The sequence below is a fragment of the Manis pentadactyla genome, chromosome 7 (genome assembly GCF_030020395.1).
Source record: "Manis pentadactyla isolate mManPen7 chromosome 7, mManPen7.hap1, whole genome shotgun sequence".
Classification (NCBI taxonomy): Eukaryota; Metazoa; Chordata; class Mammalia; order Pholidota; family Manidae; genus Manis; species Manis pentadactyla.
The window spans coordinates 60,722,136-60,748,759 of NC_080025.1; the positions used below are offsets into that span (position 1 = coordinate 60,722,136).

General features: G+C 40.8%; 1 protein-coding gene across 1 annotated transcript in view; it reads left to right on the forward strand.

The window, feature by feature from the left end:
• The window catches only part of CCDC146 (coiled-coil domain containing 146), a 116,665-nt gene that overhangs the window by 41,625 nt on the left and 48,416 nt on the right, over positions 1–26,624 (forward strand). The window contains exons 2-3 of the mRNA XM_057504431.1: positions 20,436–20,518; positions 23,667–23,876. Coding sequence (XP_057360414.1) covers positions 20,436–20,518; positions 23,667–23,876 — 293 coding nt within the window. The remainder of the gene's footprint in view (positions 1–20,435; positions 20,519–23,666; positions 23,877–26,624) is intronic.

Sequence of the window (26,624 nt, forward strand, 5' to 3'; positions counted from 1 at the left end):
AGACTATGTGTTAATCCAAGCTAGACCAGGGCAATAAAACATCCACGTATGCAGAAGATTTCTCTCAGAACAGGGGGGGTGAGGTTCTAAGCCTCACCTCTGTTGATCCCCAGTTTCTCACCTGATGGCCCCCCTGCGACTGTGCCTGTCTTAGGTTGTTCCTCCCTTGAGGAATCTTACCCGACTCTGGCTAACCAGTCATCTTCCGGGGCCATACAGGGAAATGTTAAGTTGGTAAGTGAGAGAGAAGCCTTATTGTTTGAAAAGGTTAGCTTTTTACTTCTTTGCATATTTATGCCCTGTGGCTTCTATGCCCAGCATTTGTCTTGAGGTATCTTTACCACTTGGAAGAATTATGATACTCGGTAAATTTGATATGAGGCACGAATTCTATTTAAGGGTTGTAATTAGGAAGGAAGAAGAAAAGCTATAGAAGTAGCAGGCAGAAGAAAACATGGGAAGATTGATTATTTCTTTGACATATCTTCTTGTAGAGTAACTTCAGCATATATAGGTTTTAAGCTACTACTTAAATTGTACACACACATTAAAATAATAGGAGTATAGTTACATAACCAAAGCATATCTGTAATTACCAGCCATCTGCAGTGAAACCAAGAAAACCAGTTAGGCACCTTAGGCATTTGTGAAAACTTATCTATGATATGGTGGATATTGTCCAACTGAACTTCAACAGTCTGAGAGAAATCAGACAAATTAAAACAACCCATTCCTGGGGACTGTTCACATGCCATATGTTCTTTTAACAGTAAATAGTCTGTAGTTGTAAGACTTTGGAGCGCTACAATTTGCACTTCTCCAAATTCTTGGTTGAGTTCCAACAGTATAGATCCAGTCAAATTTGTTGTTTTACTGTATGCACAGGCCAGCTTAGATATCTCCTTCCTCATTCCCATGGCAAGTCCAGGAACTGGTGGGATGAGTGCATCTACAGCTGTAGCAGTGCGTGGATCTTTGTTGGGGATTTTTGATGATCATCTTCTGGCATGAGTCTTCCAGAGAGTGCAGATGTTGGAAGTTCTTTTTCATATCGTATCTTAGTTCATTTTCGGGGTAGCCCAATTAGGCTTTGATCCTCTGTATAAACACAAACAGACCCTTTGCCTACACTTTTATATGCCCTTTATACCCTTGTGTAGAACTCATTGGAGGTTACCACACAGGAACTGCCCTTTTTTTTTTTTTTTTGCTTTGTTTTTGGTATCACTAATCTACACTTACATGACGAATATTATGTTTACTAGGCTCTCCCCTATACCATGTCTCCCCTATAAACCCCTTTACAGTCACTGTCCATCAGCATAGCAAAATGTTGTAGAATCACTTCTTGCCTTCTCTGTGTTGTACAGCCCTCCCTTTTCTCCTACCCCCCCATGCATGTTAATCTTAATACCCCCCTACTTCTCCCCCCCTTATCCCTCCCTACCCACCCATCCTCCCCAGTCCCTTTCCCTTTGGTACCTGTTAGTCCATTCTTGAGTTCTGTGATTCTGCTGCTGTTTTGTTCCTTCAGTTTTTCCTTTGTTCTTATATTCCACAGATAAGTGAAATCATTTGGTATTTCTCTTTCTCCGCTTGGCTTGTTTCACTGAGCATAATACCCTCCAGCTCCATCCATGTTGCTGCAAATGATTGGATTTGCCCTTTTCTTATGGCTGAGTAGTATTCCATTGTGTATATGTACCATATCTTCTTTATCCATTCATCTATTGATGGACATTTAGGTTGCTTCCAAATCTTGGCTATTGTAAATAGTGCTGCAATAAACATAGGGGTGCATCTGTCTTTCTCAAACTTGATTGCTGCGTTCTTAGGGTAAATTCCTAGGAGTGGAATTCCTGGGTCAAATGGTAAGTCTGTTTTGAGCATTTTGATGTACCTCCATACTGCTTTCCACAATGGTTGAACAAGTTTACATTCCCACCAGCAGTGTAGGAGGGTTCCCCTTTCTCCACAGCCTCGCCAACATTTGTTGTTGTTTGTCTTTTGGATGGCAGCCATCCTTACTGGTGTGAGGTGATACCTCATTGTAGTTTTAATTTGCATTTCTCTGATAATTAGCGATGTGGAGCATCTTTTCATGTGTCTGTTGGCCATCTGTATTTCTTTTTTGGAGAACTGTCTGTTCAGTTCCTCTGCCCATTTTTTAATTGGGTTATTTGTTTTTTGTTTGTTGAGGTGTGTGAGCTCCTTATATATTCTGGACGTCAAGCCTTTATCGGATGTGTCATTTTCAAATATATTCGCCCATACTGTAGGGATCCTTCTTGTTCTATTGATGGTGTCTTTTGCTGTACAGAAGCTTTTCAGCTTAATATAGTCCCACTTACTCATTTTTGCTGTTGTTTTCCTTGCCTGGGGAGATATGTTCAAGAAGAGGTCACTCATGTTTATGTCTAAGAGGTTTTTGCCTTTGTTTTCTTCCAAGAGTTTAATGGTTTCATGGCTTACATTCAGGTCTTTGATCCATTTTGAGTTTACTTTTGTATATGGGGTTAGACAATGGTCCAGTTTCATTCTCCTACATGTAGCTGTCCAGTTTTGCCAGCACCACCTGTTGAAGAGACTGTCATTTCGCCATTGTATGTCCATGGCTCCTTTATCAAATATTAATTGACCATATATGTCTGGGTTAATGTCTGGATTGTCTAGTCTGTTCCATTGGTCTGTGGCTCTGCTCTTGTGCCAGTACCAAATTGTCTTGATTACTATGGCTTTATAGTAGAGCTTGAAGTTGGGGAGTGAGATCCCCCCTACTTTATTCTTCTTTCTCAGGATTGCTTTGGCTATTCGGGGTCTTTTGTGTTTCCATATGAATTTTTGAATTATTTGTTCCAGTTCATTGAAGAATGTTGCTGGTAGTTTCATAGGGATTGCATCAAATCTGTATATTGCTTTGGGCAGGATGGCCATTTTAACGATATTAATTCTTCCTAGCCACGAGCATGGGATGAGTTTCCATCTGTTAGTGTCCCCTTTAATTTCTCTTAAGAGTGACTTGTAGTTTTCAGAGTATAAGTCTTTCACTTCTTTGGTTAGGTTTATTCCTAGGTATTTTATTTTTTTGGATGCAATTGTGAATGGAGTTGTTTTCCTGATTTCTCATTCTGTTGGTTCATTGTTAGTGTATAGGAAAGCCACAGATTTATGTGTGTTGATTTTGTATCCTGCAACTTTGCTGTATTCCGATATCAGTTCTAGTAGTTTTGGGGTGGAGTCTTTAGGGTTTTTTATGTACAGTATCATGTCATCTGCAAATAGTGACAGTTTAACTTCTTCTTTACCAATCTGGATTCCTTGTATTTCTTTATTTTGTCTGATTGCCGTGGCTAGGACCTCCAGTACTATGTTAAATAACAGTGGAGAGAGTGGGCATCCCTGTCTAGTTCCCGATCTCAGCGGAAATGCTTTCAGCTTCTCGCTGTTCAATATAATGTTGGCTGTGGGTTTATCATAGATGGCCTTTATTATGTTGAGGTACTTGCCCTCTATTCCCATTTTGCTGAGAGTTTTTAACATGAATGGATGTTGAACTTTATCAAATGCTTTTTCAGCATCTATGGAGATGATCATGTGGTTTTTGTCTTTCTTTTTGCTGATGTGGTGGATGATGTTGATGGACTTTCGAATGTTGTACCATCCTTGCATCCCTGGGATGAATCCCACTTGGTCATGGTGTATGGTCCATTTGATGTATTTTTGAATTCGGTTTGCTAATATTTTGTTGAGTATTTTTGCATCTACGTTCATCAGGGATATTGGTCTGTAGTTTTCTTTTTTGGTGGGGTCTTTGCCTGGTTTTGGTATTAGGGTGATGTTAGCTTCATAGAATGAGTTTGGGAGTATCCCCTCCTCCTCTATTTTTTGGAAAACTTTAAGGAGAATGGGTATTATGTCTTCCCTGTATGTCTGATAAAATTCCGAGGTAAATCCATCTGGCCCGGGGGTTTTGTTCTTTGGTAGTTTTTTGATTACCGCTTCAATTTCGTTGCTGGTAATTGATCTGTTTAGATTTTCTGTTTCTTCCTGGGTCAATCTTGGAAGGTTATATTTTTCTAGGAAGTTTTCCATTTCTCCTAGGTTTCCCAGCTTGTTAGCATATAGGTTTTCATAGTAGTCTCCAATAATTCTTTGCATTTCCGTGGGGTCCGTCGTAATTTTTCCTTTCTCGTTTATGATACTGTTGATTTGTGTTGACTCTCTTTTCTTCTTAATAAGTCTGGCTAGAGGCTTATCTATTTTGTTTATTTTCTCGAAGAACCAGCTCTTGGTTTCATTGATTTTTGCTATTGTTTTATTCTTCTCAATTTTATTTATTTCTTCTCTGATCTTTATTATGTCCCTCCTTCTGCTGACCTTAGGCCTCATCTGTTCTTCTTTTTCCAATTTCGATAATTGTGACATTAGACCATTCATTTGGGATTGCTGTTCCTTTCTTAAATATGCTTGGATTGCTATATACTTTCCTCTTAAGACTGCTTTTGCTGTGTCCCACAGAAGTTGGGGCTTAGTGTTGTTGTTGTCATTTGTTTCCATATATTGCTGGATCTCCATTTTGATTTGGTCATTGATCCATTGATTATTTAGGAGCGTGTTGTTTAGCCTCCATGTGTTTGTGAGCCTTTTTGCTTTCTTTATACAGTTTATTTCTAGTTTAATGCCTTTGTGGTCTGAAAAGTTGGTTGGTAGGATTTCAATCTTTTGGAATTTTCTGAGGCTCTTTTTGTGGCCTAGTATGTGGTCTATTCTGGAGAATGTTCCATGTGCACTTGAGAAGAATGTATATCCCGCTGCTTTTGGATGTAGAGTTCTATAGATGTCTATTAGGTCCATCTGCTCTACTGTGTTGTTCAGTGCTTCCGTGTCCTTACTTATTTTCTGCCCAGTGGATCTATCCTTTGGGTTGAGTGGTGTGTTGAAGTCTCCTAGAATGAATGCATTGCAGTCTATATCCCCCTTTAGTTCTGTTAGTATTTGTTTCACATATGCTGGTGCTCCTGTGTTGGGTGCATATATATTTATAATGGTTATATCCTCTTGTTTAACTGAGCCCTTTATCATTATGTAGTGTCCTTCTTTATCTCTTGTTACTTTCTTTGTTTTGAAGTCTATTTTGTCTGATATTAGTACTGCAACCCCTGCTTTCTTCTCACTGTTGTTTGCTTGAAATATGTTTTTCCATCCCTTGACTTTTAGTCTGTACATGTCTTTGGGTTTGAGGTGAGTTTCTTGTAAGCAGCATATAGATGGGTCTTGCTTTTTTATCCATTCTGTTACTCTGTGTCTTTTGATTGGTGCATTCAACCCGTTAACATTTAGGGTGACTATTGAAAGATATGTACTTATTGCCATTGCAGGCTTTAAATTCGTGGTTACCAAAGGTTCAAGGTTAGCCTCTTTAGTATCTTACTGCCTAACTTAGCTCACTTATTGAGCTTTTATATACACTGTCTGGAGATTCTTTTCTTCTCTCCCTTCTTGTTCCTCCTCCTCGATTCTTCATATGTTGGGTGTTTTGTGCTGTGCTCTTTCTAGGAGTGCTCCCATCTAGAGCAGTCCCTGTAAGATGTTCTGTAGAGGTGGTTTGTGGAAAGCAAATTCCCTCAGCTTTTGTTTGTCTGGGAATTGTTTAATCCCACCGTCATATTTGAATGATAGTCGTGCTGGATACAGTATCCTTGGTTCAAGGCCCTTCTGTTTCATTGTATTAAATATATCATGCCATTCTCTTCTGGCATGTAAAGTTTCTGTTGAGAAATCTGACGTTAGCCTGATGGGTTTCCATTTATAGGTGACCTTTTTCTCTCTAGCTGCCTTTAACACTCTTTCCTTGTCCTTGATCTTTGCCATTTTAATTATTATGTGTCTTGGTGTTGTCCTTCTTGGATCCTTTCTGTTGGGGGTTCTGTGTATTTCCGTGGTCTGTTCGATTACTTCCTCCCCCAGTGTGGGGAAGTTTTCAGCAATTATTTCTTCTAAGATACTTTCCATCTCTTTGCCTCTCTCTTCTTCTTCTGGGACCCCTATAATACGGATATTGTTCCTTTTGGATTGGTCACACAGTTCTCTTAATATTGTTTCATTCCTGGAGATCCTTTTGTCTCTCTCTATGTCAGCTTCTATGCGTTCCTGTTCTCTGATTTCAATTCCATCAATGGCCTCTTGCATTCTATCCATTCTGCTTATAAACCCTTCCAGAGTTTGTTTCATTTCTGCGATCTCCTTTCTGGTATCTGTGATCTCCTTCCGGACTTCATCCCATTTCTCTTGCGTATTTCTCTGCATCTCTGTCAGCATGTTTATGATTCTTATTTTGAATTCTTTTTCAGGGAGACTAGTTAGGTCTGTCTCCTTCTCTGGTGTTGTCTCTGTGATCTTTGTCTGCCTGTAGCTTTGCCTTTTCATGGTGATAGGAATAGTCTGCAGAACTGGGACGAGTGACGGCTGGAAGGACTTCCTTTCTTGTTGGTTTGTGGCCCTCCTCTCCTGGGAGAACAGCGACCTCTAGTGGCTTGTGCTGTGCAGCTGCGCGCAGACAGGGTTTCTGCTTCCTGCCCGGCTGCTGTGGAGTTAATCTCCGCTGTTGCTGTGGGCGTGGCCTGGCTCGGGCAGCTACTCCAAAATGGTGGAGTAGCGTTGGAGCAGCAGCTGCTGGGAGGCTATTTATCTCCGTAGGGGGCCTCCCTGCTCCCTGCAGCCCAGGGGTTAGGGTGCCCAGAGATCCCGGATTCCCTACCTCTGAATTAAGTGACCCGCCCTGCCCCTTTAAGACTTCCAAAAAGCACCCGCCAAAACAAAATAACGCCCACCAAAAAAAAAAAGAAAAAAAATATTTTTTAATAAGAAAAAAAAAAAAAAAGGTGGTCGTTCGTTTTTCTTTATTCTCCGGTGCCAGCCTCAGGCCTCTGCTCACCGGTCTTTCTGCCCTGTTTCCCTAGTATTGGAGTCCCTATCCCTTTAAGACTTCCAAAAAGCGCTCGCCAAAACAAAACAGCAAAAAAGCAAAAAAAAAAAATGGTCGTGCGCTTTTCTTATGTCCTCTGTCGCCCAGCCTCCAGTGCCTGCTCACTGTTCTTACTGCCCTGTTTTCCTAGTATCGAGCGCCCTGCACTCTGGCCCGGATGGCGGGGGCTGGGTGTTCAGCAGTCCTGGGCTCCGTCTCCCTCCCACTCTGCCTACTCTTCTTCCGCCGGGAGCTGGGGGGATGGGCGCTCAGGTCCTGCGGGGCCGGGGCTTGCATCTTACCCCCTTCGCGAGGCGCTGGGTTCTCTCAGGTGCGGATGTGGTCTGAATATTGTCCTGTGTCCTCTGGTCTTTATTCTAGGAAGGGTTGTCTTTGTTATATTTTCATAGATATATGTTGTTTTGGGAGGAGATTTCCGCTGCTCTACTCACGCCGCCATCTTCCGCCCCCTCCCGTATTCATTCATTTTGCAAATATTTATTGAATAACTTCACTTCTTAAATTATTTAGCAAATATTTTTTGAATGACTTCTATTTGCTAAACACTCAGTTATACTCTTTCTATTGCTTACTCAAGTGTTTATGACTTCCACATGGGACAGACCTTGGGAATACAGTGATGTGAAAGATGGACATGGTCTCTATCTGAATGGAACGTCCAGTCTTCCATCTTACCAGAAGTCACACACTATGATATATCCTAATAAGTTATTTTTGTTCTGATAACTCCCCTCTTAGAATCCCTAGTGTTTGTGACTACATGCTTGCCTTGCCTGGAAATGATTTTCTCATTTGACACATTACCAGATGTTTACTTCCTATTTGGCTTGAACTCTATTAAATGATAAGTGCTGGGCTAAGTGTTCAGAATTTATCCACACTTCCCTTACAAATTATATTTGCTTTTTTGTCAAAGCTCATAAAGTACAGAGCCAAAGGGATTGCTAACTGCAAGGATAATGTTTGTAGATAAGGAAAAGCCCTTTACATTAACTGAATGTTTCCTGTTTTTCAGCCCCAACAAAATTTAGCTGACACACTTTTTCACAGTGCCTTCATAGCCTTTTCAGCTTATCTTTTGTTTCGTGGTATATGTTTTATTGAACTGAAAATACATTTCAATCTCCAAATAATAAAATATTTTGATTTAAATAATTTTTAGGTATGTCAACTAGTGAAAAAACTATCAGATTCATGTTTATCTAATCTTTTCATAAAATTATCAGAAGTAGGAATGGAAAAACAATAAGAAAATCCAGAAATTTTACAGCTTTTAAGTTCTAAACTTCAGATGATGCAGTCATGAACCCCATGCTCAGTCACAGAGATATGCAAGAGAGACAGAGACAACCCCGAGGAATACAACATTCCAAAATCTGTCCAAAAAGTATATATTAATAAATTAGATATATAATATATAACATAAAATGTACAAAGCAAGGTCGCAATCTCAAATGCCTACACAGTCCTTAAAAATAACAAAAATGAGTGAAACAGCATAGGTGTTAGAACATGGTACAAACATTGAATGAGTAGGACAGACTGTTTTAGTCCCTGAAAGTCAGTCTCTGCTAAATGACAATTGGTTGTAATATTAGAAAATGAATTCAGTGTCATCAAATTTAATAATTTTTCAAGAGAGGCTGAAAATTCATTTTTTATGGCAAACCCTGCCATTTTTAAATGGTGCCAGCTAATTTTCTAAATTTTTTTAAATGTATGTATACTAAAAACATCTGCAGAGTCTTTTTATACTTTTGGCTGCTAGTTTGCAATCTCTGGTGTGAAATATACTTTTATGACATGGATAAAATCTACTTACATATTTTGAAAGATTTAGGTAGTTTCTTATCTTCTTTTCCTTATATAGAAATCTGTAGAAATGGTTACATATCCTTAAATGTTACATCCTATCAGGAGCTAGAAATGTGGCTTTTCCATGAAATGAGGCTATTTATGTTTGCCAGAAAGCACATTAAAGTATTTTGTAATAGTCAACTTGGCGAACTAGCAACAGCTGTGTTTGTTGAAATCTTGTTAGCATGTATTTTTCTAACTTTTAAATTTCATTGCTTTTTACTTTGCTTCAGTATCAAAGTTGGTATCAAGTGAAAAAAATTTAAATTATACTTGGTGATATTATATGGTTTTCTCTCCTTTTTTGAAATCTAAGACAAACTAAAAAACTATGCTTCCCAATATCATAAAAACCAGATTTCTTGGAAAACAGTGTTAATTTCTGAATATTCCACCCTTTCTGAGGAAATTCCAGCTTAATGTGTTATATAATTGCCATGGGTAATAGCTATCCATCTGTTACTAATTCAATTATAGTATTTCAAGAAATTTGCAAGGTGACTAGTTGGTTCCTGTTAGTACATGAACTAAAAGATTCTTAGGATCTAACTTTATGTTTAAATGTAATACTTTATAATACCCATTTAGTTATTTTTAAAAATCTATTTCTTGCCCTTTAAGGAGTTTTCGGCTTAAACTGTTAGGATTTGCATACTCAGGTATTAGATTTTCTGCTTTTATTCATGGATTTGGATCTTTCTGACACTTAACTTTGGCCCCAACCTACCGAGGTTGTACTGAGCAACTACAGGCTGAGTTATGGTCCTCAGAGGCAGATCATACTGAGTTAAGGACTTTCCCTAGGTGGCAAGCTGTCAGGAGATAATGTTTGACAAGTTTGCTATTCAAAGGCTCTTAATATTCTGTTCCATCCTGTTTAGGAAGTGTGTATTCCATCAACCAATCCATAAATCCCTCACAATCAGTATCAAGTTTATGTCCTCTTACATTTATACTCATGCACACACATGCATATATATACACACACACTCCTTCAGGCTGCTGTTGCTCCTTCTGTGATATGCTGAGGCCTGCACACCACACCCCGACTCTGCTAGAAACTAACAGAATCTTCAGACCTGTGCTGAGCATCATGGGCTATGCAAGGTTCTTGGGACACTAGGATGATCCCTGCCTGGACAGACGTGTGAGCATTTCAACGGAAGATGAGTACCCTGTCTGAGGAATGTGTAAGAGATAGTGGCCTCATTCATTAAATACTTTCAAGTTCCTTAGTGTCAGGCAGTGTTCTAGATGCTCAGGATACATCAAGTGAACAAGAGAGTTAGTATATTTTGCCCTAACTGAAGCATTTGTATAACATATAAAAAGGCAAACACCAGGGGTAGGAGGATCAGTCTTTACTTTCATGACTAATCATTTTAGTGAACAAAACTGAATGGCTTCTGAACTCTAGAAATAACAACCCAAAAGCGAAATTGGGAAAACTGTTACACTTATAATAGAACAGAAAATAATAAAATACCTAGGAATAAATTTAACAAAAATTAAATAGCTTGCCCAAATATGCTGCCAGGATTTTAAGCCCCCCTTACTAGTGAATTAGCAAGAGTGGAACTCAAACATCCCCATAGTCTGCTCCCAAGTTTCCATTTTATGTATCAATGGGGAAGTTCAAGCTGCAACTTTGGGTTTTTGTTCTTTTTTAAAGAACATTTCTGAAGTTAGCAGTGAAAGGGTTCCTTGTCCATCCTAAGCTGCCCGCTAGAAGGGGAAGTGGAGCTGCGGTGCCCACACCCTGGTGCCAGGGGCTGCCCGGATGTCTCTATGCTAAATAAACTATTATTCTGAGTACTAGAGAAAGCACTATGGGCAGAAGCACCTTCCAAACAGGAAGCTGGGCACAAGGAGGCCCAAATTCTTTGGTGTGAGGAGTGGCTGTCCTGTACCTGTAAGCTGCCAGCCCAGAGCTGGGATGCTGGTGCCAGCCAGCTGAGAGGGTGGTGCCTTTGGCACACAAGCTGGGCGCCCACAGCTGCTCAGCTGCACAGAGAGCAGCCAGGTCCGGGGAGCCAGCCTGCTGCTCTCTTGTCTCACCCCTTTACTGCGACAGCCCTGAGGTCAGGTGGGGCTTTGGACTGTGATATGAAAAGTGAGATGAACGACTGGCCAGCTGTGCACACCCTCTTCCTAGATTTGTAACCCTTGTGTGAGAAGTGCCCTGGTCTCCAAGGGTCCCAGTTTCTCACTGCCTAAGCCCACTCACGGGCTTCAAAGGAGCACCAGAGGAGGGTCCTCTGCCTGTGAAGGGCTGAGATGATCGGTCAGAGTCGGGCAACACAACTCTTCCTGTCGTGGGGCCCACACGCGCCTGTCCCCATGCCTATTCTCCTGCTTCCTGTTTTGTGACTACCCATTCACTGGTTTTAACCTGGCTCTCATTATGATTTGACCCTTAACTAAATGACCCCCTTGGCTGTGGCCCAGCTAAGTTCTTTGCTCTTCATCACTGGCTCTCACCATTTGAAGTTCTTGAGGAGTCATCTGAGTTTCACAGCCACTCCAACCTGCTACCATCTCTCCTCCTGATTTTTGGAAGTAGGGGAGAAATCATTTCAAACAATGATTGTTAAAGTCTCAAGCAATTGCAGTTTAACTGGGACAAATGTGAGTGTTTGAAAGGAATGCCACTCATCAGCATGTACGTGCTTAGGCATGTTTTTTATTTATTTGGCTGTACATGTTATCTTAAAATTATTGTAACTTAACTTTGAAGTCTTACATAGAACTGAGCACTTGCATTACCGTCCACAATGTCTATCGCATGTGATGCCCTCACTCTTGGGAGACCCTCTTTGCCACCTGTGGCCTCCCCCTCGCATTCCTGTGGTGGGCCACCGAGGGAGGAAAAAGACAGCTGTGGGAGAACGTCCCAGATCTCCTCATCCTATGAGCCTTGGCAGGCACACAGAAGGGAGAAGAGCAGCTGTGGGTGAGGCAGCCAGTTTTGTATGGCACATTCTCAGCTCTTTCAAGTCTATGTTCAGGCCAAGTTACCTCGATCTATTCCTCCTTTTAAATCTGCCTTCAGGTAAGTTGGAATGGAAGTGAGTGAATGAACAAGAGTTCTCCCACTAGATCACTGGTTTAAAATCACTGGCTTAAATCAACAACAGTTAATGAACATAATCGAGCATTTACAAGATACCAAGCTACATGCTGGGACTCAAAGATGAATACAGTAGGGTTCTCGTCATCAAGGAGTGCACGGCCTTGTGGGGAAGACGAGTTAAACACATGTTGATAATAGAGTACAATGTGCACAATAAGAGATGCATCTAAAAATACAGAAGCAATAGAGAGAAAGAAGTAGTTCTACTTGGAGGTATCTCTTGAAAGATCCACAGGTGGTGACCATTGATGTGTTTTAAAGGAAGAATAAGGGTTCCTCAAGTGGACAAGAGAGAGAAGAAATCAAAGATGGGAATAGAACATGCCAAGACACAGTATGGTTTTGGAACTGAATTCATTTTCTAGTTCTCTTCCAACAAGTTATCACAAACTTGGTGTAAACAACACAAATTTATTAGCTTATAATTCTGCAGGTCAGAAGTTCAATAGGTCTCAGTGAGCTCAAATCAATGGGGAGGCAGGACTGCCTTCTTCTCTGGAAGCTCTAAGAGCATACCTGGTTCTTCTCTGTTTCTGCTTCTCGGGGCTACCCACACTCCCTGTCTCATAACCTCTTTCCTCTAGTGTGTCAAGGCCTCTCACACTTAACAATCTTTCCTTCCCCTTCCATTTCATCTCTCTAACTCAGCCACAAAAGATTTTCTGCTTTTAAGAACTCATGTGATTAGACTGGGCCCAGCAAGATAATGTACAATAATCTTCCATCTCAAGATCCTATTCTCAATCACATCTGCAAAGTCCCTCTTGCCACGTAAAGTAACATATCTATGTGTCACAGGAATTAGAATGTGGACGTCTTTGGCTGGGGGCTGGGGAGCATCATTCTGCCTATCTTGGGAGACATTATAGAACCGAAAGGGTCATGGAGGCTTAGAAAGGGAGGAGACGGGCTTGGAGGGACAGCAGCTGCCAGATAATGAAGGCCCTTGCATACCGAGTTACCATACTATGGGACCTAGAGTTAATCCGAAGGGGATGGGATCCTTTGAAGCATTGAAAGCAAGGTGACATTGTGTTTTGAATGGAGCACTCTGCCGGCAGCACGGGGAACACAGCCAAAGGGGACAAGACTTGGAGCCAGAGAAAGTGGTTATTTATCTATTGCCACATCTTCAGTAAGAAGTGATGAGGACTTGGGGCATAGCTCAGTTTAGGTTCTGTTTATTCTATTAAACTATCTCATAATACCTAGTTCAACAGGATCCATGGATAAAATTCTCCATAATTCTAAATTTCTCTCTAAAAAATGGTCACAATACCTGAACATTGATATTGTATTGCTTAGGTAAATAATTTCACATGTTAGGCAAAAGAGATGTTTATTATTCTTTAACCGTGACTCCCATAGTCTCACATGGCTCTTGCCCAAATAAAGTCCTGGGTGTCCAGAAGGAGAGCCTGCAGACCCCTGTGTTTGGGAGTCATCAGCATGGAGGTGGTAGTTAGACAATGAGAGCAAATAAGAGACCCTAAGGAAAGTGAATAATTTAAAAAGAGAAAAAGGTGAGGACCAAATCCTGGGCAACACCAATTTTAAGGGGTGAACCAGAGAAGAAAACAGAAGAGCAAGGAGAGAACCAAGAGACCAAATGTCTCAAGAACCAAAGGAGGAGAGAGTTCCAGGGATGATGAACTGTAATGAGTTAATAGTAAAAAAGTCATAAAATTATCAAGTAAAATAAGGACTGAGAAATGTCACTTGAATTTAAGAATTAAGAGGTCACTGGGGCTCCACTTCCAACCAAGATGGAATAACAGGAATCAGATTTACCCTCTGCCTTAAGCAACTAAAAAATGGATCAAATTAGGTAAAACAATGGTTTTCAGTCTTTGGACACACACACAGCACAGGACACGATCCCTGAGAGTAGGCAAATAAATGAGTGAGGCCTACAATTGCCCCATCTTACTTGAGAATGTTTCCAAGTAACAGCACAGGGAGAGGAACCCAAATGGACCAGTGGTTTGAGGAGACAGACTTGGGGTTCAGGAAGGCCCATTTGGCTAAAATACATAGGTGAGGAGAAGGAAGAGTCTCACTTCTCATTCAAACAGAATCAATAGACAAGGATATTGTAACAGCTATTATACATATTTTGAATGTTGGAAAAAATAGAAGAGCATAATGAGAGAAGTGGAAGCTATAAAAAGACTCAAAACTTTTGAAAGTGAAAAGTACAGTCAGATGAAAAATTCACTAGATGGAACTAACAGCAGATTAAACACAAAGAAGAGATTGATGAGCTTTAAGATATAACAATAGAATACTATCCTAAATGAAACGAAGAAAAAGACTGGAAGATAAAAATGAACAGAACATCAGTGATTGGTGGACAGCAAATAGCCAAAAACATATGAGTAATTAGAGCCACAAAAAGGGAGGAGAGGGGGGCAGAAAAAATATTGAAGAAATAATGCCTGAACTGAAATTTTTCTAAATTTGATGAAAACTCTAAATCCAAAACTTTGAATAAGTCTCAAGCCAAAGAAAACCCTAAGAAGACATGCTATAAACAAATTTCTGAAAAACAGTGACAAAGAGAAAAATACCAACATCAGCAAGAGAAATGAGGAAGTCATTGGTCAGTTTACCAATTCAGTGATATCCTGGTGGTCTGGTTGCTGGACTGGTGAGTGACTGAAAGGTAAGGGAATGGAGATAAAGAGCAGAGACTACTGTTTTGAGAAAAAAGGAAATGAAAGTTAAGGAGAGAAAGAAAGGGGTAATCAAATGGGAGCATAGCACCCAAGGCAGATTTTGTTTTGTTTGCTTTTTAAATGAGGAGGACTTGAGCAAATTTATAGGTTAGGGAGAGTATTAATGAGAATAACAATAAAATAACTGACATAGATTAAACTCTTATTTGTGTACTAGACACTACAACAAATTCCTTACATATACATAGTTAAACAGTAACAGGAATTGAAAGCAAAGTCCGCTTGTGAAATAATTGACTACTGTACTAAACCAAGCCAGTTTAAGAGGGAGAAGTAGATATTATAAAGGAGAGAAGGTATAACTGAGGATTCAGTGCCTAGGAAGAGGCAGGAGAGTACATATTTGAAAGCACCAGCGGCTGGGTTTGCTTTAACCAGGGGGAAAGGAAGACTTCATTTTTGAGACGTGGGGAAAGAAGTTAAGGGTGAGTGTGGCTATAGATAAATGGATCTGTTGATGTAGGAGATGAGTCTAAGTGGCCTAATTTGTTTGGTGAGTTAGGTATATGGGAAAGCTAAAGCTTGGCATAACAACCAAGGAGAAAAGTCAGACAAAAGGAGTGATGAATCACTGTTTAGAGCTCAAATGAGTTTATAAACTACTTTAAATGGCTATGTTGTTGATTACTACAAGAAGAGGGAGAGGGTGAGAGGGCGATGAGGATGGTAAGGATTTGTGCTTCCAAGTTTATGCTACCTCCCAAAGCATGCCAACTGTTTGTCACGTTAAGACCAAACCAGTAGATAATGTCAGAGGCAACAAGGAGAGAGCAGGTGAATTACCACGGGCACTTTAGTTGCCCTGCTGACACCCACACAAACACTTAATTGTTTCCTCTCACCCCCTTCCAGATAAGTTCACTTGGTAAAAGCTCTTACTGAGCTATTACTTTCCCTGGAATGTCCTAGAATTTCAATTTTTGAAATTTTTTCCATATTATTACATGTCACCCATGAATCATGAACTCTTGTTAAACTTAGCTCTAGAGTAAATGTTTCCTTCCAATCTCAACCACCAACAAGGCAATTCAGTAATACAAGTATCTATTGTGAAATCATATTTATGAACTTAATGACATTATATTTAACCTTTTGTTGTGTATACTCTTTGACAACTTATGATTGGGCTTTATGCTCTATTTCTCAGACTATGCATTTTTCAAACATGACAAACTTGGTTTCTGTATCCATTTGAATCAAGCAGTGTGGAAATGTAACTATTATTTTCCATATTTATGTTCATGAGTGAAGCATTTCATCTACTAGAATTGAGTCTAAAGTTTTCTAACCAGAGATAGACCTGCTTAAGGAGACAGTTTACAGTTTTACAGAAAAAGTCACTTTTTGATGAATATTAATACCCAAATTATGATTTTTATTTTTAAGGAGACTAAAACCTATTCTTCAGAGCTTGGTCTTTTTCTTTTTAAGACAGATATGTAGGGTTGACCAAATAAAAGATAGCTTATCAACCCTTTTTCTGAACATCTGTGACCTAACTTTTTCCAATTGATATAGAAACTATGAAGACATACCAAATGCTCACCCAGTCTCGCTGGATATGCTCCCAGGGCTCTCCAGTTTGAAATTCTGCTCTGAATCCCTATTGATTATGGTAATAGTTTTCAAATACATTTCAATAGCCTTTTATTATTGAAAGTAGCAAATATACATTGGAGAAAATTAGGAAATACAGATATGCAAAAATAAAAATATAAATACCATACATTCTTACTAATCAAAGAACATCATTTAGTATCTCAGTTCTTATCCTTTTAGGTCAGTACCTTATTGATATTCTCTGGTAAACTGTCATAGTCTCCTTTAATTCTTTAAATATGGTTTCCTTTCATTCTTTGTACGTATTTATCATAGCTGCCTTGAAGTCGTATGTTAAGTCTGACACACGTACCCCTAAAGCAGTTTTCACCTTTCTTCTCTATTTCTTTGCATGTCTCATAGTTTCTGTTGAAAACTGGACGTTTTAGGTAATATACTGTAACAAGTCTGGTTTCTGATCCCCTCCAGGCTTCTTCTTGTTGCTGTTTTGTTTCTGTTATTGTTTTTCATGTTTATTTATATAGTGACTTGGCCAGACAAATTCTGTGAAGTATTTTCTTCATAGTGGGTAGCCTTGGATGTCTCTGCATAAATAGTTTGTCCTTGTTTTTATTTTTGAGGCCAACTTTCTGGGGGTTGCCCTGGGTCAACATAGCTTGGTCAGCCATCAGTTGGTCTGAGATTGTGTTTAGGCACCCCCAGCCCCGCCCCAGCCAGAGAAGTTTTCATCCTTTTCCACTGAGTCTGTATGTGGCTTGGGGAGCACTTCCAAAGTTAAGGAGTTTACATATTGCCCCACCTTTAGTTCTGGGACTGAGAGCTTGCAAGTACCCCCTCTGGTCACTTCTGAGTGGTCGGCCTTGGGCTTTTCCACAGCCTCTGGACCGGAAGGATTCGGTGTAATTTTAGCAGTGTCCTCTTTGACTATCTCTGGCCCCTGATTTCTCTGTTAAACCTCTGTTGGTCTGCCTCTGCGGGTACTGCTGAGCTGTTGGCCTCCTCTTGCTGGTAAACCTGATCTATTGTTATTGTCAATGCTCTAGGGCATGATATTCTTTCTACACTCTGTTCCAAATAAAGTGAGAATCCTCAGGCAGGGCTTTCCAGTTTCCTCAGCCCGACCTGCATCAGCAGGAACTGGGGGGACAGGGGACTCTCATCTCTTTGTTTGCCCTGCCCAGAGTCTCCCTATAAAGCAGGAGCTTGAGTGGGTGTGGGCCCTACCCATACCCAACAGCTGCAGTTCCCCACCCCACCAGATGAAGTTCTTTCACAGGACAGCTGGGGGAGGGGAGGATGAGTACAGTTTCTGGGGATGCCCACCCACCTCTGTAGAACTTCAGCAGCAGGAAGGTGGGGGAGATGCCAAGTCTGCCCAGAACAGTTCTTCCATCACGTGGAGCTAGGGGTGATGGATGGATGTGGCCCAGGGTTTCAGTGCCAGTCTCCTACTGTTCTTGCCCAGTTTTTGTAGCATTTTGTTGAATAAATGCCTCTTAATTTCTTGCATGCCCTTGGGTCAATTTCCAGAGACTTTACTGGTTGTCTTAGATAATTCCAACCAGTCTAATCAATGTTTCTTTGAGGAAGAAGATTCATCAAGCTGTTCACATCACCGTGTGGGAAGTTCCACCCTCCAGGAGTAGTCTGTAATTTGTAATTTTATTTACTTGCTGTAGCTTACAGATAAAGAAAATAATTACAAAATACTAAATATAGTTATTTACTAACAATGAATCTACTGCATATAGTCAAGGATTTTGCAATGTCCTTTGTGTCTGTCTCCTCAAATTGTGAGGTGCTTTAGGGCAGGGCCTATGTCACATTCATTTCTGTTACAATCATGCAGGGCAGTAGGTGGAAGGTAATGGTCTTTTCAGCTTAAAAACAGTTACTAAATACTATATGTGTTTTTAAACATGTGAGTCAATAATTACCTTACCCCATGGCTTACTTCTAGTCACTATCTTGTTGGCTAATTGCAAGGCTGGCTTCCACATGACCTTCATAGTACACATATACACATACAAACACACTCACACACTTGCCTTTTCATAACCTTTTCCCAGTAACTTGTCTCCTTTGAGTTCCCACATGCAAAGCTTTTTTTTTAAACCTATTCAACTTTAAAGGCACAGTGCCTATGCCTTACATGCTTTTGGAGCTAAATGAAAATGTCTGGGACATGAAATTAATTATATACTGGCTCAAAAATACAGAAAGAAAACTGCAGAACCAAATTATGTGTTCAATTAAATATCTATAACATGTAATTCTAGGTCAACTTACCAATAGCAACTCAACACTTACAAAGGTTACATATAAATTATATTTGAGGTGGCCAATGAAGACATTTGAGGATATTTAACATAGTGAGAAGTGTGAACCCTGTTCATCGTAGTCACCCCTATATAAAAAAATGAGGGCTGTGGGGATTGGAACCTGGTCCTGGCACTAGCCTATAGGGCTGTCATGAAAGATCCCAAACATTTTCACAAAGAAGAGATGGTTTCATAGTACATTTAGCAATGTTTTACTACCCTGATTTCGATAGTGAGACCATGAAACTCTGCTGCGTAGACTCAGACCTTTGCCTTTGTCAGTTACATTCATTCATTTGCCCATTTAGCATGTATTTGCCAAGCACCTACACTGTGCCTGGGGTTCTACTGGCTAAGGATACAGTGAAGAACAAGGTAATCTAGGCCCTTTCCTCATGGTGCTTATTTTTAAAAATCACTTAAGTACCTTTATTACTGCAGATTGTAATATGTTACATGTGAAGAAGTGCAGTGCTGGGGGCAACCGGGGCTCAGTCTCACTGAGGACCCCCTGGGTGACTGGGTAGTGTGTGTGGGTATCTACTTTAGATTTAGAAGCCAGAAAAGGCCTCCGTATGTATTGATATGTGAGCCGACATATGAAGAAAGAGTTGAGTGAAGTTGGGGAACATGAGGAATGGCCAATGTGGAGGCCCTGAGGAAGGAAAGAGAGTCATGCATTTATGGACACAGAGGGCAGCCAGTGTGGCTGCAGTGCTCTGAGCTAGATGAGTGCTTCGTGAAAGGAGCCAGGGAAGGTAGCAAGGTCATACAGGACTTCTGGGGTCATACCAAGGGCCTTGAATTCCATTCTACTTGAAGAGTCTTGAACACCTACTATAAAGAGACCTTAAAAGATCTTAATGGAAAGTAGATGGTGGGGGCCCTGCAGGGAAACAGGGAGGGAGGGGGACAGTTGGAAGTTCCTAATAGTCCAGCTGAGGGCTGATGTGACTTGGACTAGTGGGATCAGGGAAGGGAGAGGAAAGTGGATGGATTCAAGAAATGTTTTGGAGGTAAGAACAACTGGGCATTGTAAAACAGAAATCTTTTCTTCAGTTCTATGTTTTGAAACTGGTCACTAGTAGTTCAGTTAAAGTCAAACCTAACACAAATGCTCATTGCATTACGGTAAAACTTTAGTGTTTGATGTTGTGTTATGATATTTATTAACTACTTTTCACCCCACACAGAGAATAAATAAAAAGTTTTACCAGAAATGAAAAGGGAATAAATAGTTAACACTTTATGCCTGGATAAACTTCCATGCCTCTTTGACAGTAGAAGCAGAGGCATCATGGTACGGGGGGTGGTTTGGAGCTGGACCACTTCAGTTTAAATCATGACTCTGCCTTTAACTAGCTTTGTAACTTTGAACAGTTACTTACTTTTCTTACTTTAGTTAGAATGGAGATAATCCCCACTTTGCAGAACATTTTGAGACTGAAATAACTGATGTACAACACTTGCTCATAATGGATGCTCAATAATTATTTGTTCTCTCAATTTACAAACAGCCATCCTAGTAATCTGTACTGTTCAGGTTCTCTGCTAAACCTGGAAAGATGTTTTTTTAGAACTGGAAGGATTTAATTCAATTCCTTCCCTCAGTTTACAGATAAAGAAATCACAGTCTAGAGAGTAAAAGACTTGTCCAGGAACACAGAGCATAGAATTAGAAATATTTTCTCTAAACACCGCGCATCTTTCTAATATATCACATTGTTTCATACTTTTTCTAATGTTCAACTGAAAGATTTTCTATCCATGCATCCACTTTATCTCTGCTTAAAGCATAAAGGGGGTGATGGCTAATAGTGATCTTGTATTCTCTTTGCTAGTTACATGCTACGGGAAAACTTCCTGGAACCAGAATGGCAGAGTTAAAAGCCAAGTATACTTTGCTGCATGATACTGTGGTAAGGTATGCTGTTTACTGATGTGGAGACATCTCTTACTATATTTACAGTTCTTACTGGTATTGGCAACTGTGTTATTCTCCCCAAAGCAGACCCCTAGGCAAAGATTTGGGTTCAAGCAGTTTGAGGAGTGATACCAGAAATTACTGCGGGAAAGTAGGGAGTGAGAAGGGGAAGGGAGGAATCCAGCTGGGGGTTAGCACTGGGGCAGGGGGCAACTGGGGCTTGGTCTAACTGAGGATCCTCTGAGTGACTGGGTGGAACACACCTCACAAAGTCCTCACTGAAGGGAAAGGAAACTAGGATATTTGTCCACTAACTTCCATTCCTCATTGATTAGGGATTGCTTCTAGGGACACAAGCTCTTGACACTTCTAGCTTGCCCTTTGAGAAGCCAATTATGTCCCTATGGCCAGAGAAAGCTCTCAGGTGGAGGCACACAGGTGCAGTTGGTATGTATGGTAACTGTCCACCAAGGCTACATGTGACTTCCAGAGTGGGCCAAGGAGATTTTGGTGGGACACCAACAATATCTGCTACAGGACGCATCGGTGGAAGTGGAATTCTCTCCTCCCCACCTCTCTTTACCTCTCAGAGGTACAGGTTCTCTGACCCTCAGCCTACGACTGCTGAGATTTCCCTCCATACTTCTCACCTCTTCCTTCCACCCCAAGCCTCTCTCCTTAGGCCCACCCCAATCCACAGCAGATCAGAAGAATAGGCTTCCCAGAATAATGCAACAAGTTTTCCTGAGTACCTGCTATCAGCCTTAGGAATCAAGGGGGAAGGAGAAAAAAGAAAGGGGAAGTCCTGATCGGCTGCTACTCCTTGCTAGTTCCAAGCAGCTTTATTCCTTTTCCCACCTCCTGCCTCATAGCCTTGCATGTTGTCTTCATCAAAAGCCGAGGAGAGACAGCAATACATCCTGCCATTCTCCCTCCCTCTCCTCCCCCAGTCTCCAACCCCTACTTCTTCTCCTGCCCAGAGTCATTGGCTACTTTGAGGACAGAGCAGGAGGGAAGAGGAGATGACGAGAACAAGGGCAGAGCTGCATCCCGGGGTACCCTCCACCTTCACCGCACCCCACCTCCACCCACCTCCGGGTCCCTCAGAGCCCCCAGCTCTGGCTCTCCCTCCTCCTCCTCCGCCTGAGCCCCAGGCTAAATCCTCCCCCTCACCCAAAATAGAGGTTCCACTTCCCACAACTGGTCTGGCCTGCTGGTGTGTTCATATTGTTGTCAAAACTCGGGAATTTAGAGGATTTAGATGAAAAGTCTGGGGTGATCTCTTCACGCTGCTAAACTGGGGGAAAACTCCGCGCACTTCTCCAGCATCCCTCCAAGCCTCGTTGCAGATACAAGGAATACTGCAACATTTCTCACCATCTGGGTAGCTCAAATCTAGAGCTCAGCAGAGCCTTGCAGGGTGCTGGCCTGGCTTCCTCCTTTACTGGCCCCAAACTCAGTTCCTAGGTCCCAGTGACAGATACTAATACAGGGCCAAGTTTATGGCGTTATTCCTTCCTACTTCCAGAATGTGTTGCAAAACCATTACTTCCCTTCTGCTACCCACATTTTACCTTTTCTTGAACCTGGAGTTCCCTCTCTCGTCATGACAGAAACCTACCACTCTCTTCCACTCCCTCTGCCTGGTGGGCGGGAAGGCATGAAGAGGAGACTCTGCATCCTGCAGCTGGGGCTGTAGCAAGGCAGATACAGGCTGCAAGTGCTGAACTGAAATGGAATGAGTTTTCCATAGAAAGCACATTATAAAACTTGTTAAATTCTCTTCTGCTGACACTATATTTCAAGTCCAAGCAGGTAAATTACCATTTGTGGTCTGGCTGGAACCCTAACCATCTTGTCTACCTCCTTTCTGGGGGAAAACAGGCACTGTGGCCCAAGCCAATACTTTCCAGTTCCATAGTTGAAGATTCATATTACTTTAGACTTATAAAAGTATATTAGCATACAAGGAAACTGAATTGTTACACACAACTCCAGCTTTCATTAATGGAAATTATACATTATCATTGTAGCTGTTGCTTTTGCTATTTGGCACCTAACATAGTGCCTAGACCATACTATGTTCCAATAAATTTCTGGCTGGATAGTACTGAGTGAATGACATGTTAAGGGGGGGAAGGGTAGAGGACATGGTAACTTCAGCTGAGACAGGCTTGCTCAAGTCATTGGGCATCTCTGCAAATGAGCTGAATCCTGAAGCATTATCCTAATGGCAAAACTTGGGCAGCAGGCACCAAAAGAGAGTGATGGCTTTAAACGGGAATGGCAAGGGTCTTGCTTCTGAACAGGAGAGATAGCCACTGTGACAAAGTTGGGTTTCTGGGCAAGATGAATCAAGTAAGGGAAGGATGGAACTGATAAGATCTTGCAGCATTGGTGAGTGAGCTCTAGAAGATTTCATCAAGTCCAGTTTCTATGTCCATTCAAATCTACTTCTAGCCAGATACTTAACCCTTTTCCCTAGAGGCCCACAGGCCATAGAGTACAACTGGGGTTGTAGGAATCCCCCTCTACTGTGACATTCAAGTCTAGCTCTAGCCAGACATTAAAGTTAGGATTAGAAATTTGTAAATTAATTTAGGTCCATAATTTCATAGAGGAATTTTTCTTCCTAGTTTCCTAGTAAAATGTCACTAGAAAACTCTTTGTTGTTTCTTAGTTTACTAAGGAGGAAAATATTTTCCTATACTCACAAAAGGAGAATTCAAGAATCTGAAAGAGTCAGCATTGCTGGAGCAATTAACAGACGACCCCTGTCTTCTCCTTATTCCCTCAATCTCTGGAAGTCATGATCACTCTTCAAAGACAAGTGCAAATATCACATTCCCATCCAACTTAATCCTTTCTCTGTCATCTCCTACCACCTTGATCTGGCCACTAGTGTAGCACTCATCACCTGGTATTCCACCTACCTGTTTATACCCATTCCCTCAGCTAGACTGTGCTCCACTCGCCCCTAGACCTAGTGCAATATGGCACAAAAATGTCACCAAAGTGAACTGAGCCCAGAAATGGAAGGACCAGTGTGGACATGCCCCCTCTGCTCCTCACAAGACACCCCAGAGGAGCTAAGGGTAATGAAGGTTTACCCTTTCTCATTATGTCAATCTATTTTCATGTAACCCAGCACACAAGAGTCTGAGGTCCAACTGCTACAGGATGCCAAACATTTCACTGACCAAATTCAGCAACAGCAGTTTCATCTGCAGCAAGCTGATGATTTTCCAGAGGCATTCACCACCGAGGTCTCCAGAATGAGAGAGCAACTTCTTAAGTATCAAAATGAATATAATGCAGTGAAGGAGAGGGAGTTCCATAATCAGTACAGACTACATAGGTAAGTACACAATTCTCTCAATCACACCAAAGACAGATACTGCTCCCATAGAACAAAATTAGAATAAGACAGACTAATAAGGAATTTTAGGTACAGTGAGTATGAAATAATGATGCTAAAATGATTACGAGCCTTGTTCTTTCCTTGATTCTCTCATATGGCCAGTCCCTGGATAAGATTACATAACTTCTAGAAAAGAGTTCAACTGACAGGGAGACACTGAGAAAAAGGAGATCCTGCTGTGTTTTCCGTGTGTCAGGAAAGCCACAAGCATTGGGAGCTGCCACCAAAGAACGTGCTCCCTGACAAGGACTTGGCACATACTCTTGCCCACTGTGGCCCTGATGGTAGCTGGGCCTTTTCCCTTTTTTGCAGTACCTGATCACACGTCTGCATGGTGAGCGCCTCTCATGAACTTTCCAAACAAGCCCGTGTGAGCCAAGTGTTACACCTGACTCCCTCTATTCTTCCAATATAGGAACACAGAACACATACTCAACCTCATTCTCCTATTACTAAAGTATTCCTTAGGCTCAAGGAAGAGAGCTGCATCCTTCTGGAATCCACATTTACTTATCCAAATCTGGAGGATGTCATTCAGTGAACTAAAGCAGAAATGTATTGGTAGAAGGGCAAATGTAATTTCCAGAATCTCCTCTGTGGACATTCCTTCTGTGGAGTAGCAAGTCAGTGGAAGACTTTATTCAGCAAATCACACTATTTAGATAGAATTTCAAAATGATTGCAATCCAGGGTGTATGCTGAGATGTGCTGTGTGCTATGCCTGGGTAATGAAGAGGATGCCAAAGCTTCTTTCCCAGAATTTGTTACCATTTAAGGTGGCAGAACTTTCATTGGCTATTTTTAAAAGTAGGTAGGTTTCTGGCAGAGGAAATGTAATTCAGTCCTGCTGAGAGATAAGCAAATGACTTGAGTGACCTTCTGAGAACCTTGTAAGCCCTGTGTTTGAATCCTCTTTGGAGTCTATTTTTCAAGTATGGGATGAAGAAATCTAGCTTAATCAGGAGAATGATACTCAGGCAGAAAAAAGTCTGAGTTCTTTTTTGTCTTTTAATCTAAACTTGTTTCACGCTCACCAGTGAGATCTATAAAAAGAAAGCTTAGCTATTTCTGTGCTCTGTAAGCACTCTTTCAGTTGAGAAAATAATGAAATTAAAACAATTGGTGGTTGTTCATTAGTACTGAAAATATGAATGCTTGACATTTCCACGAAAGGGTAAGAGGAACATAAGTCAGTTGATATTTAAATTGTTTAAAATTTCCAAGTATTCCTGCCAAGAGGGAAAAAAAAAAAAAAAACCAAGCAGAACTCTTGCCTTTTAGGTATAGACAGGCAAATTGTTCATTGAGTTACTTGAGTTAGGGAGGGCACTGTGCACAGTGGCCTACAGTGAACAAGAACATTCACGATGCACATCTGCAGAGGATTTGTAAAGAATAATACTTTAACCTAAACAGACTCCTTCATATTCTCAAATATTAGCAGCTCAAGAATTAACAAATTAATTTTCATAAAAATAATGGTGATACCAGAAGAAATACGTGGAAAGAGCGATCAGCTGTGTATTACCCTGGCTTAACATAGTTCATATTACATGGTAAAGAAACAAATTCACTCAACACTCCTTCTCCAGGAAAAAAGTAGATATTTCCATCCCCATAAAAATAAAGAAACTAAGCTAGTGAGAAAAAATCAGTCATTCAAATGTGCAGGGTATTTTTCAGATGAGCACAACAAACTCATTTTATTCAGGGTCTAAATAACAGAAGGCCAAATAACTAGCACCCCTCCAGCCCAACATCTTCAGGAACTTCTGAATCACTGGCAACTACAAAGAACTCCATCTTGTTCAAATAATCTACAGAAAGGATTTTACTCTACAACAAGTTCTCATGTTTTAATATAAATTAATATATGGTAATGGTAAGCATAATTATGTGGTCAGTTAATAATTAAATCTGTTATAATAGTTTCAGTTTGGGGATTAATATTCACCGATGACTTCTTGATAAATATGCAGTTCAGTGAAGAATATATAATCCACTTAAATTAACTTAAGCAAATACATTATAAGTAGATAATGAAATGAGTAAATGAATACTGTTGAGAATTTATTTTTGAAACAAAGTAGAAGTTATTAACTTGCTGAAAACTTACCCTGAAAAGATTCTCCAATAGTCTTTCCAATTTTTTCCTTGCCTTCATTTTGTTATCTTCTTTGGGTTTCTCTGCTTTCTAGTAATTTCTAATTGGACAGCAAATAAACTGTGTCTCTCATGCTAACCCTGATGCCTTCCGTGGTCGGTTAGCGCTGTGTCACGGGAACGATGTAGAGAGCGGGGACACGTGTGCAGGACTCTGCCAACGTGATTCTGGCCTTGGTGACTATTTACTCTCTCACAGCTGGTCCCAGCCATCCTTGTTGGTGCTCACTCAGGGTTTAGAATTGTCCGGGGTTTAATACTGTTTTTCATTCTTAGTCCAGTATTGATAGCAAAGTTGGAACCAAGTAATAGACTGGGGAAGAAAGGAACAGAGAGATTATTTGAACAATGCATCTGGAATTCCAGAAAGTTAGAATATGACCGAGAGGCATAATAGGTCATCAGGATTAGCAGTAATGAAAAACTCACAGCTGGAACAGATTTTACCTTCTAAATGTTTTTAAAACTCTTTCCTGCTCTCCATGGGACAACTAAGAACAGAACAGGATTAGAACAGGTGTT